The sequence below is a fragment of the Limanda limanda genome, chromosome 7, assembly GCF_963576545.1.
Source record: "Limanda limanda chromosome 7, fLimLim1.1, whole genome shotgun sequence".
Taxonomy (NCBI): domain Eukaryota; kingdom Metazoa; phylum Chordata; class Actinopteri; order Pleuronectiformes; family Pleuronectidae; genus Limanda; species Limanda limanda.
In genome coordinates this window covers 9,277,853-9,293,888 of record NC_083642.1, presented here as the reverse complement: position 1 = coordinate 9,293,888, position 16,036 = coordinate 9,277,853, and the positions used below count along the sequence as shown (strand labels likewise).

Sequence of the window (16,036 nt, the reverse complement as noted above, 5' to 3'; positions counted from 1 at the left end):
GTTTGTGTGGTGGTGCACTCTGACTCCATGTGGAGGCAAGAAAGATGAAAAGAAGCTTTTAGTGCCTTGTGAAAAATCCATTTAATGTTCAATAACTCATTTGTCAATACGGGGGGTTTATATAATGCATAAAGATTCATGGTTTGTAGTTTATTGCCACTAATACAAAGTTCACCTCAGTATTATTTGACCTAAGTAGTGAGTGGAGGCAGCGTAATGGAGAACAGGTCACCGGAATATATACTTTGCAATACTTCATGCCTTGAGCTTGGTCATATTCATCCATAACAGTGACATACCTCAGCTCCATGATCATAGAACACTTTCTTCACATATTGTATCACACAGCGTATCAATGCCTTTCCCATAACATAGTGCTTCTTATCTGTGTTATATGTTACATTCTCTTCTTTTTGTAAACACAGACCTACCAAATAACATCATGATAACAAGTATATAACGAACAGTTTGAAATAAAAGCAAATGTTCCTCCTTCCCGTGGGTTGTGCAAATAAAGGCGCTTGTCTCTCCGTGAAGCAGTGAAGCTCAGGAGGTGAAAAAATAAGCTTTCAAGACGTCTTTCCCATCTTTCCCTTCCACTGAGGCCACGATGCTGGTGTAGTCACTCGCAACATGGGTGAACCCTCTGGTGACAGGGCACAAAAGAAGAAAGACACAAAATTAGTAAATGAAAAGAAGCTAAGGGGCGATGCAAACGCTGTTTATATTCCAATCAGACAATTCTAATGTTTTATATTGTAATAACACGATTCCATTCAGACATCATTTATACCATGTGATGACGAATCATTGGTTCATCTCAATAAAATTGTAGATCATGTCGTCAAACTTTCTTGGTTGTAACCTTTTTTATTGACTTCATAGTGACACTGACAATGTCATTCCTATATATGATTATAAATTCGTTTTAGATCTATATAAAGTTCAAGTTGTGTCTATAGTCCTGTAGGATACAGAGATTCCTCAAAAACTGCTTTTTTGAACTATGTACTAACATAACGTAAATTATCATATGATAAAGAGTCATTTTCTGATTTATATAAGTTTAAGCTTGTCTCGCTAGCTCCATTCTTCTGCACCATGTTTGTTTTTTACCTTGGCCTGAGACCGATCACCTCCAAAAGTTAATCATCTGGAGACACCTTCCCAAGTTATAATCCTACCAAGTTTGGTGAATGTTTGTTCATGCACCGTTGAGTTATTTGGTACACAAACACACACACATACAGAGATAGGGGTACAATCTATTCCCTTAGTTCCTGCTATGCCAAATATTTGTTATATCAAATTCACAGAAAATAGCTGTAGTCAGACTGTTAGTAATGAGATGAAGTACAAGTGTAGCTACTTCAACTTGATGCAGCAGACAGAGGCCAACCCGTCACAGAATCCATTACCTGGACATGGTGTGCGAGCCTCCCAGTAAGTGGTATCTGCTCTCCAGACTCAGCCCGTTGTCTCTGTTTTTTGTCCACGTTAGAACTCGTAAAGACAGATCGTGAGACGCCGTCACCACACGAAAGTTATCCTGTCAAAGCCAACACACACAGAAAAACAAATGAGCCCCTTTCAGAAATCTAGAGAAACTATTTCAAGGTAGGAAGTGGAAATTTCTTTTAAAATCCGAATGAGAGAACAGCTGACCAGACATATAGAAGAGATGGGCATGATGTGCTCTTTAAAGTTGGCCAGCAGGGCTCCTTTCAGAGAGTACACCCACAGCTGCTGGTCGGCTGCCACCACTAAGCAGTTGCTGTCTCTGGCCTCCAGCAGGATGTGTGAGGACCAATTCTTCAGAGTCAAGGGAAAGGACTCCACCTGCTGGACTAAGATGAGAAGAGAATCAAGATTATAAATGCACACGCTATTATAACGATTTATAGGATTTATTCTGGGATGGTGAGTTTCAGAATGAATTCACTCAAGCAACTTAAATTACATCTAATTTCTTACATTTTCTTAGAATGATCTTTGACAGAAAATTGTGAACAAGTGTGAAGTCAAGGACCGAAATAAAATAAATAAAGGGTTTACTAAGGGGACTTTTGGGTCTTGGTGGAGCTATATTTCATTATCTGAGTGATAGATTACATCAGACATTTCTTGGAGTGATGAAATGCAGTAGAACTCCTTAATAAGCAAAGTCCTCAATGACAAATTGATTAAATTCAGCGGTTTCTTTACCAGCAGCTGTGCAGTAGTTAAATGGATTTTTTCCTAGACTGATTCACCAACTCACTGCTATTTTCTAATGGCTGTTATGAGATTCATATCACTAGTTTCTGTCCTCACCCTGGATATCCGCCTTGTACTTTGTCTTTTTAATGCTGACATCGAACACAGTGAGGGCTTTGTTGGTTGAGAGCGCGGTGAAGTGGATGACGGCCAGTCTGGCGGGCTGGGTGGGTACGAAGACAGCTGCCTGGCACCCGGTGACGGGCACGGCCTGGCACAGAGGATCCTCGTCCTCAGTGGGAGAGGTCAGACTCTCAGTGTAGATCACCTGGCGACAAAGCAAACAAGAGAAATCTACTAAACGTGTATTTGAGTTTCCTCGTTCTTATCGAGGAACACCCGTTTTCCCACTGTGTCATTTGGACAAGAGGACCAGAGTAGGAGAAACAAATACAGTCAAGGACAATAAGAAATACCTTCGGACTTAAATCATCACTGTCCTTGGTTCCAGCTGCGATCCATTTCTTGTTCGGTGAAACCACGAGTACGTCGACTTTAAACGGGTCCCAAAGTTTGATGCTGGACTTCTTAGTCAAAGTTGAATCAGCTAGTGTGCACACTGACCCCTGATTGGTTCCCACCTGGATAAAGAAATCAGGGAAAGCATGTGTCAAACTTCGAATGATAAAAATAACACACTATTATATATTGCTCTGAGGCTGCATACACTGAGAAACCAGTCGTTGTTGAAGCTATACTGGAGCAGTGTGCAGTGAGGGGATGCGGTTGGAAACGAGGCCACCTCCTTGCCGCTGCTCGCCCGCCAGGTCTTGATGAGGCCTGTGGAGTCGGCTGTGATCACAACGTCATGCTGTTCATCCTTTACGATCGCTGTCAAGGGACTCTGCACAGGACTGCACCACAAGGGCTGCCCCTGAGAGAGAGAGAGAGAGAGAGAGAGAGAGAGAGAGAGAGAGAGAGAGAGAGAGAGAGAGAGAGAGAGAGAGAGAGAGAGAGAGAGAGAGAGAGAGAGAGAGAGAGAGAGAGAGAGAGAGAGAGAGAGAGAAAACTGCCTCGTCAGCATTTGATGGGGAAGATTGATTCCAATGACCTGCATCTGCGAGCCAAGCAGAGGAAGCTACTGGAGAGTTTGTTTCAGGGAAGCGGAGCTGGAATGAAAACTGCATTCATGTGGTTTACAGTAGCACATGACTGCGGTACATGTCACAAGGTGCAGTGGAGATAACAGGTGTGAATGCAAAGACAAAAAAAACACACAACGTGAGGAAATGCGTCATCTACATTTTTGATAACAAAACTGACAGCAGGCGACACCTACTACTGAGTTGTACAGGTTTTCTTGGTGAGTTGTTTCTTTCTTGTTACCTCCAAGGACTTTGTGGTTTCCACCCTGTCTGTCTGCTTGTTTGATGTCACCAGGATTACGCAAAAGTTACTTGACAGGTTTCTACAAAACTTTGTGGAAGCATGGGACGTGGGCTAAGAAAGCACCCATTACATTTTAGATTTCATGGATCTGGACAAAGAGGCAAAGCCAATCTCTTTTCCTCAACTTTCTTAATCATCTTTCTTTTCACCAACTCCCAGATGAAAAATGTTGGGATCTTGATGGAAAAAAATGTGGCATATTTAGGGGATCTATATCTATGAGTACATCTTGGTGCAGCTTGATTAAACGGGGTTTCTGCATGTTTTAATATATTAAATTTGAAAAAAGAAATTAATTTGTGGAACAGACTCCCCAGTCCCCATAACTGAAGAGGAGGTGAAGCAGCCTAAATATCTAGGCCTTGGAAAAGGTATGTGGTCTTCTGAGCGCCATTTTAGTGGATTATGGACTGATGGAGACAGACATGAGACAATTAATTTTGAGTTTCACAAGTTTTACAAGAGTCAGTTACTTTTCTTTTGCTCTGTAAAATGTCATAAGCCCGATTTAAGTGAAATGAAAATCAAATTTCAAAACCTACAGATATCATAAGCCAATTTTAGTCAACCTCTGTGAATCTAAACATCAAAGACACGCAGTAGTAAAATGTTAGCACAAATCATGCATGATGATGCTGAAGGTGTTGCACTGACATTTTGGATGTTCCATGCTCGAACTGTACCATCAGTGGAGCCGCTGCAGACTGTGGCGCTGCTGCTGCAGAGCTCAGGAAGTTGGGCTGAGTTCCCCTGCAGGTACACCAGCCCTACCACCCTGCCTGATGGGCCAGGCACACGTCAGACCCAAGGAAACAGAATGAGAAACATTATGAAGTCAAGTGAAGGGGATTCCAAAGTTACACAGTCACATTATGGGGAGTTGACTTTCCAAAATCAGGTCCACATAACGTAAATCTTTCAATTTTAATGTGAACACAAATATTATGGTTAGGGTGAGGTTAAGGTAACGTTTAAGTCAAGGTTAGTTTGACTAAATCGTGTAATTATTAATTTCTTAAACTCCAGTGTTATTTTCACTCTGCTATTTCCTATTTTATCAATTTATTTTTTAATCCATATTCAACTCCTTTGTAACTTTAACAATTTATTTTTTAACTGCTTCTTTTTATGTATTGTCTTATGTTGCTTTTACAATTTGTCGTGATGCCTTTTTATATTCTATTCTATGTAAAGCACTTTGAATTGCCTTGCTTTTGAAATGTGCTACAAATAAACGTGGATTGACTTAAGGTTAGGGTGAGGGATAGGATCAGGTTAAGGTTAAGGTAAGATTTAGGCAAGTAATGACTACGTGTGTGTGTGTGTGTGTGTGTGTGTGTGTGTGTGTGTGTGTGTGTGTGTGTGTGTGTCTGGGTCTGTGTGTGTGTTTGTGTGTGTGTGTGCATACCTGTGTGTCCTCTGAGGCTGATGCAGGTGTAACCTCCTGACCGTCCTTGCGTCATCTCCTCCTCGAGGTGGCGGCGCCGCAGGAAGTAGGTCTTCCAGGAGTGATGGACCTGGTCACTGCCCAACACAGCGAGGTTACAGAAGGTCCAGCGCTGCAGACACAGCCTCCTGCAGGGACAACACACAATGACAGTGGACATCCACACAACAACAATCGTCATTTACAAGTTGTGCAGACAGAGGAGTGAGATGCAGATTGAAACCAGCTCACCTCCATAACCACGGAGTGTCTGCAGCTTCGTGCCAGTCCTGGAGAACCACAGGGAACATGTCAGAAGTATTTCAACAACAAACTGTTATCTTACTTCCGCGAGTTGGACACGTACCTTACACACATGCGAAGCTATGATCAGATCCTCCTCGGTTAGGAATGAGTAGATATGAATCAGGCAATCCCCGATCAGGTATGGGTGAAGAGGATCCATAGTGAAATCAACAATCTAATACACCTCTTCATCAACAATCTCCACAAGGGGCACGGCGGGATCAAGTTTTGACAGGCTACGGAAAGCGCGCAGGGTCAAGCATGAAGTGGGTTGGTGAGTATTTGTGGCTGTAATATCCTGGTTCTGCCACCAGATGTCGCCATAATAAAAGGAAGGTGGCGCTGGGTGGAGGCGCACCGCGTGGCAGCGCGCACCAGGTGCACTGGAACAACGAGAAATTATGTTATATATATTATAAGACATAAATGCAATTTTTGAATCAATGTTTATCAATTTCATAATAAAGTTATTCAATTGTTCGAGTGAGTGGAGAAATATTTCTACAGCAAGAGTCTGGGAATCATTCTAATAACGAGGGAATGATTCTTAAAAGAAAATAGTTTTACTTTTTTTGTTTAAATATTATTTCTGGAGGTTTTTGTGGTTTGTGTTGAATCTTTGGAGTAAGAGGAGACATCGTGGGATAGATATAGAGAAGTAAACCTGGAACCACATGCGTGAAATGAAAACGTTTATAGGAACATGCAACTGAGCCCTGACCCACTTATTAACCAGATAAATAACCATCTCAATCAGTCAAGGTGTGTGCGTGTGTGTGTCCTTGTGTGTGTGTGTGTGTGTGTGTGTTGCTGAGATATTCAGCCCTGGCGGGATTCTTCTTCTTCTTCAGCAGGGCCCCATGCACGTCTCCTGAGAACACGCCCCAGATAGATGAGGCAGATATATAACCAGGACCTGCGGGTTTGCAGAGGAACTGTGAGAAGGAGATAACCGCACTTGTTCACCCCACGGGTTTACCTGACTACCTAACAGCCTCGCCATGACAAGAGGGCCCAGTGGAAGGGGGGCAAGTGAAGGGAGTTTGGATGATACCCCTGCAGCCGGCAGCCTGTGAAAGTTCCCCGGGGGTCGTACCTACCGCGATAGTTTTGTGTTTTCTCTTCTCCCCCCTGATGCTTTCCGTGCTTGTGGAGTTCCGCTGGACTTACCTGTGACCGAGCGGAGAACGAGGTGAACCAGCAGCTCTGCAGATCGGTGCATGAGCCCCGGAGCGCAGCCGCAATGAGTCGGAGAACACGACGCTGGATTCTAAGAGTTTTACTTTGTCTGGGAATTGTTTATTTGAAAATTGGGTGAGTTGAGTCCACTTGACTTCTTCTGGTCGTGAGCTTGTTTCGTTGTTCCTCCAGCACTGAGGATATTAACACGTATCTGTTGCTGCTCCTTCTGAAAAATGATCGCAGATAATATCCTGTATTTCCTCAGTTGATGTTAAATACGACAAATAAAAAGTTTGGCGACGTGCGTAAAGTTGGGGATATGTGCGTAAAGGTCTGTTCCCGTATACCTGGTAACTGCGTGATTATTAAAGGACGAGGCTTCCTTTATTATAACTTTTGTGATTTGTGTTTATCTGTCTTAAGATAAGATAAGATAAAAAGTCCTGTATTAGTCCCGCAATGGGGAAATTAGCAATTTAAATGTATCTGAAACTTTATTGCAGCCTTCAATTTGGAAAACTGTGCACTTTTACCATGCATGTTTTTCACCTGTAAAGTGAAACACCCATAGGATAAACTTTAATGTTAAAATAAAATGATCCAAACCAAACCATTAATTTGAACGGGGAAATACTGATTGTGTTGGTTATATTTATCACAACCAAAAATTGCAAATACATTCGCATATCAGAGGAAATTGTCGGTGGGGTCACTTTCCTCAGTTCTATCCATCTTCCATTCACAGTGGCTTCACGTCCGTGGTGGCCCTAGGTGCGAGCATAATCTGTAACAAGATCCCCGGTTTGGCTCCGAGACAACGGATTATCTGCCAGAGTCGCCCCGATGCCATTATCGTCATCGGAGAGGGAGCCCAAATGGGCATCAACGAGTGTCAGTTTCAGTTCAAAAACGGGCGCTGGAACTGCTCTGCGCTTGGAGAGAGGACGGTCTTCGGAAAAGAGTTGAAAGTGGGTATGTTGCTGTCTGTTAATGTTTGTTTACAGTTTGAAATGTTTTTTTCTCTGACATCAATAGGCTAAACACACTTTGTCTCATATCACCTCATAATTCCGTGCGTATTTGTGCGCATTGTGCGTAAAATCTCTTGGTTTCTTATATTCTCCTGGAAAACGGTTTGTATTTACCAACACAAAGCCAAAGTAAATTGAAGGATCCAAAAATATTTAGGGTTTTAATAATTGAAATTGAAATAGGACCTGATGCTTGAGAAAAATAAAACAAATACAGAGGATTTGTTTGTAAATACATACATTTTTATATATGTCTCACAAAATGAATTATATATCAAGTCCCCCTCTGCAGTCAAGATCAGTCCTCAAATTCCTATGCACATACATGATCACCCACCTTGTATCACTGCATCCCAGTATATAGGGAGCATCCTATATAGAACCAGTGTCATTTACATCAGGCCTAGTTTTGCTCCTGACTTTTCTTTGAGTGGGGCTTTTCTGAGGATGTGTAAAAGGTATCTGAAGCCAGCGCTGTAACAGAGCTCTTGTGAATGTTGGCAGCCTTTCTTTTCAGCCAAACGGAGCCTCTGGAGACACATTTTCACTGGTCTTTATCCTGTCTAGTGATGGGTGCTGTGGCTCCCACTGTAAGGACGTCGATCTTACCACGGGTATAAGTTACAGTGGGGGGGAAAGACAAGGGGAGAGCACAACTTGAAAGTATAAAATTAAAGCAACAATCAGTGTTCCTGCTGAAACAAAAGACTCCTGTAAAACCAAACCTGAAATCAAGGCAGGAACTTTGGAGATCTTTTGTTTACTTTTCACTGATAAGGTGGATACAAGACTGTCAATATTCAGAGTATAAGGATATTTCCAGTGACACCTGAAGGCTACATTGTAGGGAGCTTTAATACTTTTTGTTATTGAAATATACCAAAACCTCCAAACAGGCTCTATTTACTCTTTAACACAATGGTCAGTAGCTTGGACCAGATGTTTGAGATCTCGCACGCCGCTATTGGGAAGAAAGGATTATCTCCTCATAGTGTTGAAATGAAAACTGTGGTCTTCTACAATCTGCTCCTTTATGAATGAGTAGTTCTAACCCATCAAGAGGCTGTGTTTCCAAGAGGGGAGTTTGAGTCTAAGGCCTGGACAGCCATACCGAATAGATTGGTTTCACCGCTCAGATTAGCGGAGAGGGCTAAAAGGTTGTAAATGAACGCCATTGTTGATGCCCATTCTGCATCAGCTGCTGCTTGTGATTGTTCTCGAAAGCAAAAGCGAGGGATGACCAGTGAACTGACATAATGCTCATGAGCAACGCGAGGTGCGTTGGCGCTGAGCCGTTTTTGGATGTTAGGCTTCAACTGAGTTTGCACTTGAGCGTTGTGGTTGCACTAAGCCGCGAGACGCACCAGGTCCATATAAAGATCGTGTGCGTATAGCCACTGTGGAGATGAAGGAGAAGCAGACGTGGCAGAAGAACAGTGAACCGGCACTCCCAGTTCAACTTATACATGCTTCTGACTCTCTCTCTCTTTTCAATATCGTACACCTCTCGTTAAGGTTATGAAGAATCCACACCGTCTCTTGTGGTGAACTCGTGCACTCAGAACTGAGAGGGAAAAAATTAACAACGGTGCAGTCAGAGCGGACACACCTTCTTTTTTGGCTCGGAGCCCATTGACTCTATAAAAACGTCCACATAATTGATGCCTCAATATGAGTTGATTTTTTTTTTCAATGGCAAGGGCACAGATCCAAGATGTTTATTAAAAACACGGCGGCTTGACATGGTGACAGCGGGGGGGGGCACGAGGAAGCAGGAAGAAGACACGATGTTTGTTTTGAACAAACAGGGACAAGAGGAGTTTGTTTACACGTAAATACAGCGTGATTTCCAGTTTGTGTGATAAAGACCCACAGATCAGAGAATGAAAACATGCTACTTGGTGATTATGTTTCGTGAACATGCACTTTTATTTGGCCGTGGGCTGTTTTGACAGAGTATTAGGAGGAAAAAGTGTTGCCTTGTTTACATAGGATCTGTCTATGAGTCTTGGCAGATTAACCATTACTCATTTGTCGATACTTCCGCATGTGTGTAAATGATTTATGAGCCGGACTTTGGTGAGATAACGGCAGAATGAAGATTCTGATGTCAGTGCCTTATGGGTTTACACAGAATGGGACAGTTTTCTGAGCGGATCGATAACCCTTCCTTGCCGACAACCCTCGTATTCATGCCGCTTTGTTGACTGTACCGCCAGCAGCCATTTTAGTTCACGGGCCGGACAGTTTCCAGGTCAGGTTTCAAAACACTGCAGGCCTTGAGTGATGTGTCAGTGAGGCCGTGATGTAAGCACATATACTATTAATAATTAAACAACTTATCCTATATGTAAATTCCCTTGTATCCTCCATACTGGACATTCACAAAATCAAAATCTAAACGTGCTTCTTTTTATTCATCACCCCTTTTTTATTTCCTGCTCTCCTACAGGAAGCAAAGAGGCTGCGTTCACCTACGCCATCATCGCAGCCGGAGTGGCCCACGCCATCACCGCGGCCTGCACACAGGGGAACCTGAGTGACTGCAGCTGTGACAAGGAGAAGCAGGGTTTCTACAGCAAGGACCAGGGCTGGAAGTGGGGGGGATGCTCGGCGGACATCAGCTACGGCCTGGGCTTCTCCAAAGTGTTCATCGATGCTCGGGAGGTCAAGCAGAACGCAAGGACGCTCATGAACCTCCATAATAATGAGGTCGGACGCAAGGTAAGTGATGAACGACAGGGTTAGGTGTCTTTATTCAGGATATTGACTTTAAAAATGACAGAAAAAAGTTTTTAATGTGTCGTCTCATCGAGTCTCAAGAAAAACGTAACGTTGAACCACGGGTTAACTAGTCTCTGGTTGATCTAAGCTCCGGTTAACGGTCTCCACCGGGCCGTGGCGTGGGTGAACCTTGCCAGGGATCTGGGCAAAGGGGCCGAGATGAAACAAGCAGCGGAATAAAGGGCTGCTTTTAGGGGAAGAGCTGTCTAAGTGGCAGGGTTTGATTACAACCCAGATCTCTGGTCGGAAAACAGATTGACACTGTACAAAAAGGCATTAGCCCAGTCCCCTGCATGCTGTGCACCACTGGGACAGTACACAGTTTCCTTTATACCGATCCCAACCCACAATTTCTCTAATTTCATAAACCCACATCAGGTGCAGTGTGCTTGTACATGCAGCTCATGGCTGTTTGCTGTTCGGATAATGGGTTGGATCGTCATTGAGAAGGATAGTGTGTGTCTTCTGCTGTTGTAGAGGAGAAGGACAAATTTGGCATTTTATATTTTTTAGTTTGGTATTGTATACACCATGTTATTCTCACTGCCTCACATAATAAAAGAGACATTACAACATAAAACAGTAAGAAAACACCTGTATAAAGATGTCTTTTTCATCAGGAAATTATATTTTCTCATTTGCAGAAGACTGCAAAGTGACAAAGAGACTCCAGTGAGTCTAGAGGTTAGAGATCCAAGGGGGTAATGTGCCAAAACAGCTAAAGTGAGGCCGGAGTTAGTGAAGAATAAAGAAGCAGCTTTGCCCGTGTTAACTCGGATCCCCTCTCTCCACCGCGTCGTGCCAAACCAGCCTCATTCACAAAACCAACATGTCCAGCAGTGGCTGAAAAGCCCCCTCGCACACAATTGGGCAGAGAAGATCATTTTCTGTGAGCATCTCAGGCCCATGAATTCAAATTGGCTTATCTGGACAGCTAAATTGCCTCTCAGGGAAGAGTATATACTTGTGGATTCAAACTTTTGAGCACTTTCTCCCTCTGTCCCCTTTCTCTCCGCTGATAAATAGACTCTCTGTTTTGATAGTCGGCCCCCTCTCCGCCTTTATTTATGCTAATCAAAAGCAGTGACACTGAGCAGGAGCGCCGTTCACAGCTCCCCGGTCCAAGACGTCGGGACAAAGGCTGTCACAAGTGTTGGTCACAGAACAACTGATGGATTAGGGAGTAGCAGCCAGGAGGTTTCATGAAGTGGTTTGCTTGGGGAAAAGTTGTTTTTTTCGCTCCTTGTTCTCATGTCTGCTTTTGGGTTTATAGTTACAGTTTACTTGCCAAGAACTCGGAGGTATAACTCTCCTGTCGGTGGCCGTAGGAGAACATATCGCATACCAGACGCCGAGTGTTTCCGCGAAAGGAAATCGCAATTGACCTTGTTGCTAACGAAAAAATTCCAGTTTCAGTCAGTGGCACTTCTCATTGTCATCGGTTCGGGGTTTAACAGTAATCCCAGTCACTCGACGCCTTGTACAATCGCTCTTGACATTTGTGTGTTGTGTGTGGTAACTACACACACAGAGCCTGAAATCCGATACATTATTTTGGCTTCTGTGTGTACGGTATCACACTGCTATACAGTGGCGCTCTATTTAATCCACCACCGCAGTGTGTGTGTCAGTCACGTTGTTATTAGGCTGCACGTCTGTCACTCACCTTGAAGTGCACGGGTTGAAATGGGGATCGAGGTTGTAGAAACACGTAGAGAAACAATAACTATTCTGTAGAGTAAATAATAATAATATTCCTTTGTGGGAGGATGCAGGGAAATCATAACCTACATAACACTTGGTTTTAATAGTGTGGCTGTTATTATCCCATCATGAGAGAGTGACTATCACTCATCACTGTAATGTATTGTTACTACCCCTCTAAGTTGTTTTTGTTTGTCTAGGTCCTGGAGAAGAACATGCGACTGGAATGCAAGTGTCATGGTGTCTCCGGCTCCTGCACCACCAAAACCTGCTGGACTACACTTCCCAAGTTCCGCGAGCTCGGCTACATTCTCAAGGAGAAGTATGCCCACGCCGTGCACGTGGAGACGGTGAAAGCCAGCCGCCACAAGCGCCCGAAATTCCTGAAGATCAAGAAGCCTCACTCCTACCGGAAGCCCATGGATTCGGACCTGGTGTACATAGAGCGCTCGCCCAACTACTGCGAGGCCGACCACATCACGGGCAGCCTGGGCACACAGGGCCGCATGTGCAACAAGACTATGATGCAGCACATCAGCGGCTGCGACCTCATGTGCTGCGGCCGGGGATACAACACGCACCAGTACTCGCGCGTGTGGCAGTGCAACTGCAAGTTCCTGTGGTGCTGCTACGTCAAGTGCAACACCTGCAGCGAGAGGACAGAGGTGTACACGTGCAAATGAGAATATTTATCGGAAAAGGTGTGTCTGTGGGTGTTGTGTGTGTGTGTGTGTGTGTTTGTGTGTCTGGGAGCGTGCGTGTTCATGTCTTTGTGATGTCACGGACAAACTGGAACTGTCGAACTTCACGAGGAGGCTGTGATCGCAGCCGGTTCGTACGTCACAAGGAACGACTGGCAGGAAGCGGAGGAAGGGGGCATCGCCATTCTTTTGCACACAAAGCTCTTCACCCCTCTTCTTGGATTGTTGTGTCTGTCGGGGGGGGTTGACCGTTAAAGGACAGACACTGTGCTGTAGTCTGAGAGGCCAAAAGGTCACGACTTTAAGCTACGTGGACGTGTACGGACGTTTTGACTCTGCCAATGCAAATGAGTTGCAGCGGATGTGATTTCTGGGCGGAGCTTGTCGCTGTAGTTCCCGCCCCCTGTGCACGGAGGAAACGACACAGCCATTTGGAATATTTAACATACTGTATTTAGAGAATGAAAATGATTAATATTAATTTATTCTATAAAGAAAACTACTGATTTTTTTTTCATTGTTTTTTGTCCATTTTGGATCAAAAGTAACTAAATGTTGGGAGGTTTTAGTTTGTTAAAGCAATGGACGCCTTTGTCTGCGGTTGATACACTGGATTGGAATCTGCCTGGAATAACTTGTAGAATAAGGTTGTTCCACATGAAACTGCTGTAGGCTGCTCACACTGACCTTCTGACCTTCTCATGAGTTTGTCTTCTCTCTGTTCGCTGCTAGTCTAGAGAATCCCTCTTGTCGAGGTAGAAGACCCGCATACGCTCTACTGACCGTCTTCAATGGCATTGCTCACTTCAAGCTGATTTAGCTTAACTGGACTTATTCACTGATCAAAAAGATGGGCACATTCTCCACCTTTTGGTAAATATTGGTAAATAGAGTTTATTTTGTAAAAGCCTATTTTTATATGAATGTCTTATTTATATCTTTTTTTTTGCATATTCAATGTCGAGCTCTGATTCCCGACACCTGTTTCGAAACCTTTGTGAGAAAAAAAGCTGATGTATGTAAGTTGGCCCCTTGCTGTCACTGCCATAGTTGTGTATTGTAAGTGATAGAAACTGATTATATGTGTCTGTGTTCAACATGTCTGTGTTTACTGCATTTCATGACTACTACTGATGGAATACAGGAGCAGAATAACACTAACAAGACGTGGATTCCATTATTGCTTCTTCATGCATCCACATCACGAACAAAAGCACAAGTGGCGATGACTTATTCCATTATTAGAAAGATTTTAAAAAACGAAAACCCATGGAGAGTATTTCGTTTTTGTGAGAGCACTGCAAGAATAATGCAAGAATGCTGGTATTTTCTGTCTTTATTTTATTATTTCTTTACATAATCAATCACTTCAGTGGAGTTATTAAACATTTATGACCTAAATTACCCATTAAATAAGTGATAAGTGATTTTCAGGCACCCCATGAAGTGTCATAAATGAAAGATAAATGTTATTTAGTATTAAATGGTCATGGTGACGATAAATCACGTCTCAATGGGTTTATCCCACACGTACAATGTGTCTCGTACCCGGCCACAGAAAGAGATCCGTTCTTTGGGAAGGGGGAAAGTTATTCAGGCTTAATTGAGGTCCCGTCTCGCAGGCTGGGGAGCAGTTGAATGTGTCCGGGGAGAAATAGTGTTTGTGGTCTAATGGTAGGGTACCAGTGTAATTGATGAGACTGGCCGGGCAGACTGTCACGGTGATGACTTGCTCAGTCGGGGGAGTGGGAGCTGTCAGCTGATAGATGACTCGCACATCTGCTTCATTCACTCCTGGGCCACTAGTTGCTACAACAACTCCAGCGCAGCCGAGAAAATGCGGGGCAGTCTCCAAGAGAGGCCGGCCAACGTGTCAGGGAAATGTTAACGATGCTGAAGCCCACGGTCGTTACGGATTCCGCTCTCATCGGCCTGGAAGTGCAGTCAGGAGACGGGCCCGGAGGTGTTGACGGAAAACCTGCTCCCAATAATCTCCTGGGATTGACAAATGTGGCCAGTAAAGTTTTCACCTGTGCTGCGCTTTACAACATTTCCATGCAGGGGTTTTCCTGGTAAAAGACCTATTTTTAAAAGAACGACCTATTGAAGAAGCTGAATCACACGAGACTCCAGGTTTAATTTACAGTAGATTAGCCGTATCATGTGTCATTGGCTGAGATAATCTGCCCAGAATAAAGAGAAAAGGGCGTGAGGGGGATAATAATAGAGGCTTGTCTCTGTCTGACAAAAGCTTTCAGCTTTCATAATATTGATACAAAAGACTCTCACATAAGAAAAGGCAGCTGCTCCAAAAGCTCGGGTTAAACCTAAACTAGGGTTTTGTGTGTGAGAAACACACCACAGTGTCTCGTGAACAAAACACATTCACTCCAGAGTCACTCATTTTGTGTGTGTCACCTTGTTCTCACTTGAAACATTGGAATGATAAACTACCAGGGTTGTGTGGATACCTTCAGCATCGTGTTGTTAAGTAACGAGGATTTACAAAGTGGATCAATCACCAATACTTACACCATTAAACTTCTGATACTGATAATTATATGATAACATGTTTTAAACTATAAAGGCACTCAGTCTGGATCCGATATTTAATAGGTTCGTTCTTTCTTGGCCCCTGTGCCATCCTTCCATCGGGTTTCGTGGAAATCTTCTCTGTAGTCTTTGCGTAATCCTGCTGGCAAACAAATTAACAAACAAAACCACCTCCGCCAAAGATATCAGTTCCCTCAATAAAACAACCCACCAACCACCTCAACCCAACCGTCCCCTTAAATCAATCAAGCTGCGCCAAATTAATCACACTCATAAATATCAGTTACCTTAATATCCATGAATTATTCCCTGGGAAAACGTTGAAAATCTAAATAACAGAAAGTCTCACGATGTCTGTGCCAGAATTGAATGAGTTCTCTCTTGGCCAATTTCCCATCAGGTTTCATGGGAATCCATTCTGTAGCTCTTGCGTAATCCTACTGGCAAATAAATTAACAATTACGCAAACCAACCAACCAACCAACAAACAACCTAGATACTCAAAGAGAAAACACCTCCACCGAAGATACCAGAATCCTATATATATGCCCAATTTGTTTCACCACGATTAACAAATTATTCAGAGGGGAATTGTTGAAAATGTCAAAAATACCCTGAAAAAACAAGAAAAAAAAGTTTTGTGCAAATATATTCAGTAGTTTTTAGATAAACAGTAGTTTTTGCATAAAAACTACTGACAAACC

General features: G+C 43.4%; 2 protein-coding genes across 3 annotated transcripts; one reads left to right on the top strand and one right to left on the bottom strand.

The window, feature by feature from the left end:
• Positions 1-116: 116 nt before the first annotated feature.
• Positions 117-5,598, bottom strand: fbxw12 (F-box and WD repeat domain containing 12). 2 transcript variants are annotated; one of them, XM_061074827.1, is made up of 10 exons: positions 5,439-5,598; positions 5,324-5,361; positions 5,054-5,220; positions 4,300-4,424; positions 2,924-3,130; positions 2,673-2,837; positions 2,314-2,524; positions 1,666-1,847; positions 1,419-1,549; positions 117-646 (listed from the first exon to the last, which is right to left on the bottom strand). In XM_061074827.1, the coding sequence occupies exons 1-10, from the start codon at positions 5,535-5,537 to the stop codon at positions 547-549; spliced, it is 1,425 nt and encodes a 474-aa protein (XP_060930810.1). In that variant the 5' UTR covers positions 5,538-5,598; the 3' UTR covers positions 117-546. The 2 variants fall into 2 exon arrangements, with proteins under 2 accessions (XP_060930810.1, XP_060930811.1); XM_061074828.1 differs by lacking the exon at positions 117-646 and having other exon boundaries at positions 1,480-1,549; positions 1,666-1,842.
• A 1,022-nt stretch (positions 5,599-6,620) lies between these two features.
• Positions 6,621-12,761, top strand: LOC133005296 (protein Wnt-7a). The gene is made up of 4 exons (XM_061074936.1): positions 6,621-6,691; positions 7,305-7,531; positions 10,043-10,314; positions 12,279-12,761. The coding sequence occupies exons 1-4, from the start codon at positions 6,621-6,623 to the stop codon at positions 12,759-12,761; spliced, it is 1,053 nt and encodes a 350-aa protein (XP_060930919.1).
• The last annotated feature ends 3,275 nt before the right edge of the window (positions 12,762-16,036 follow it).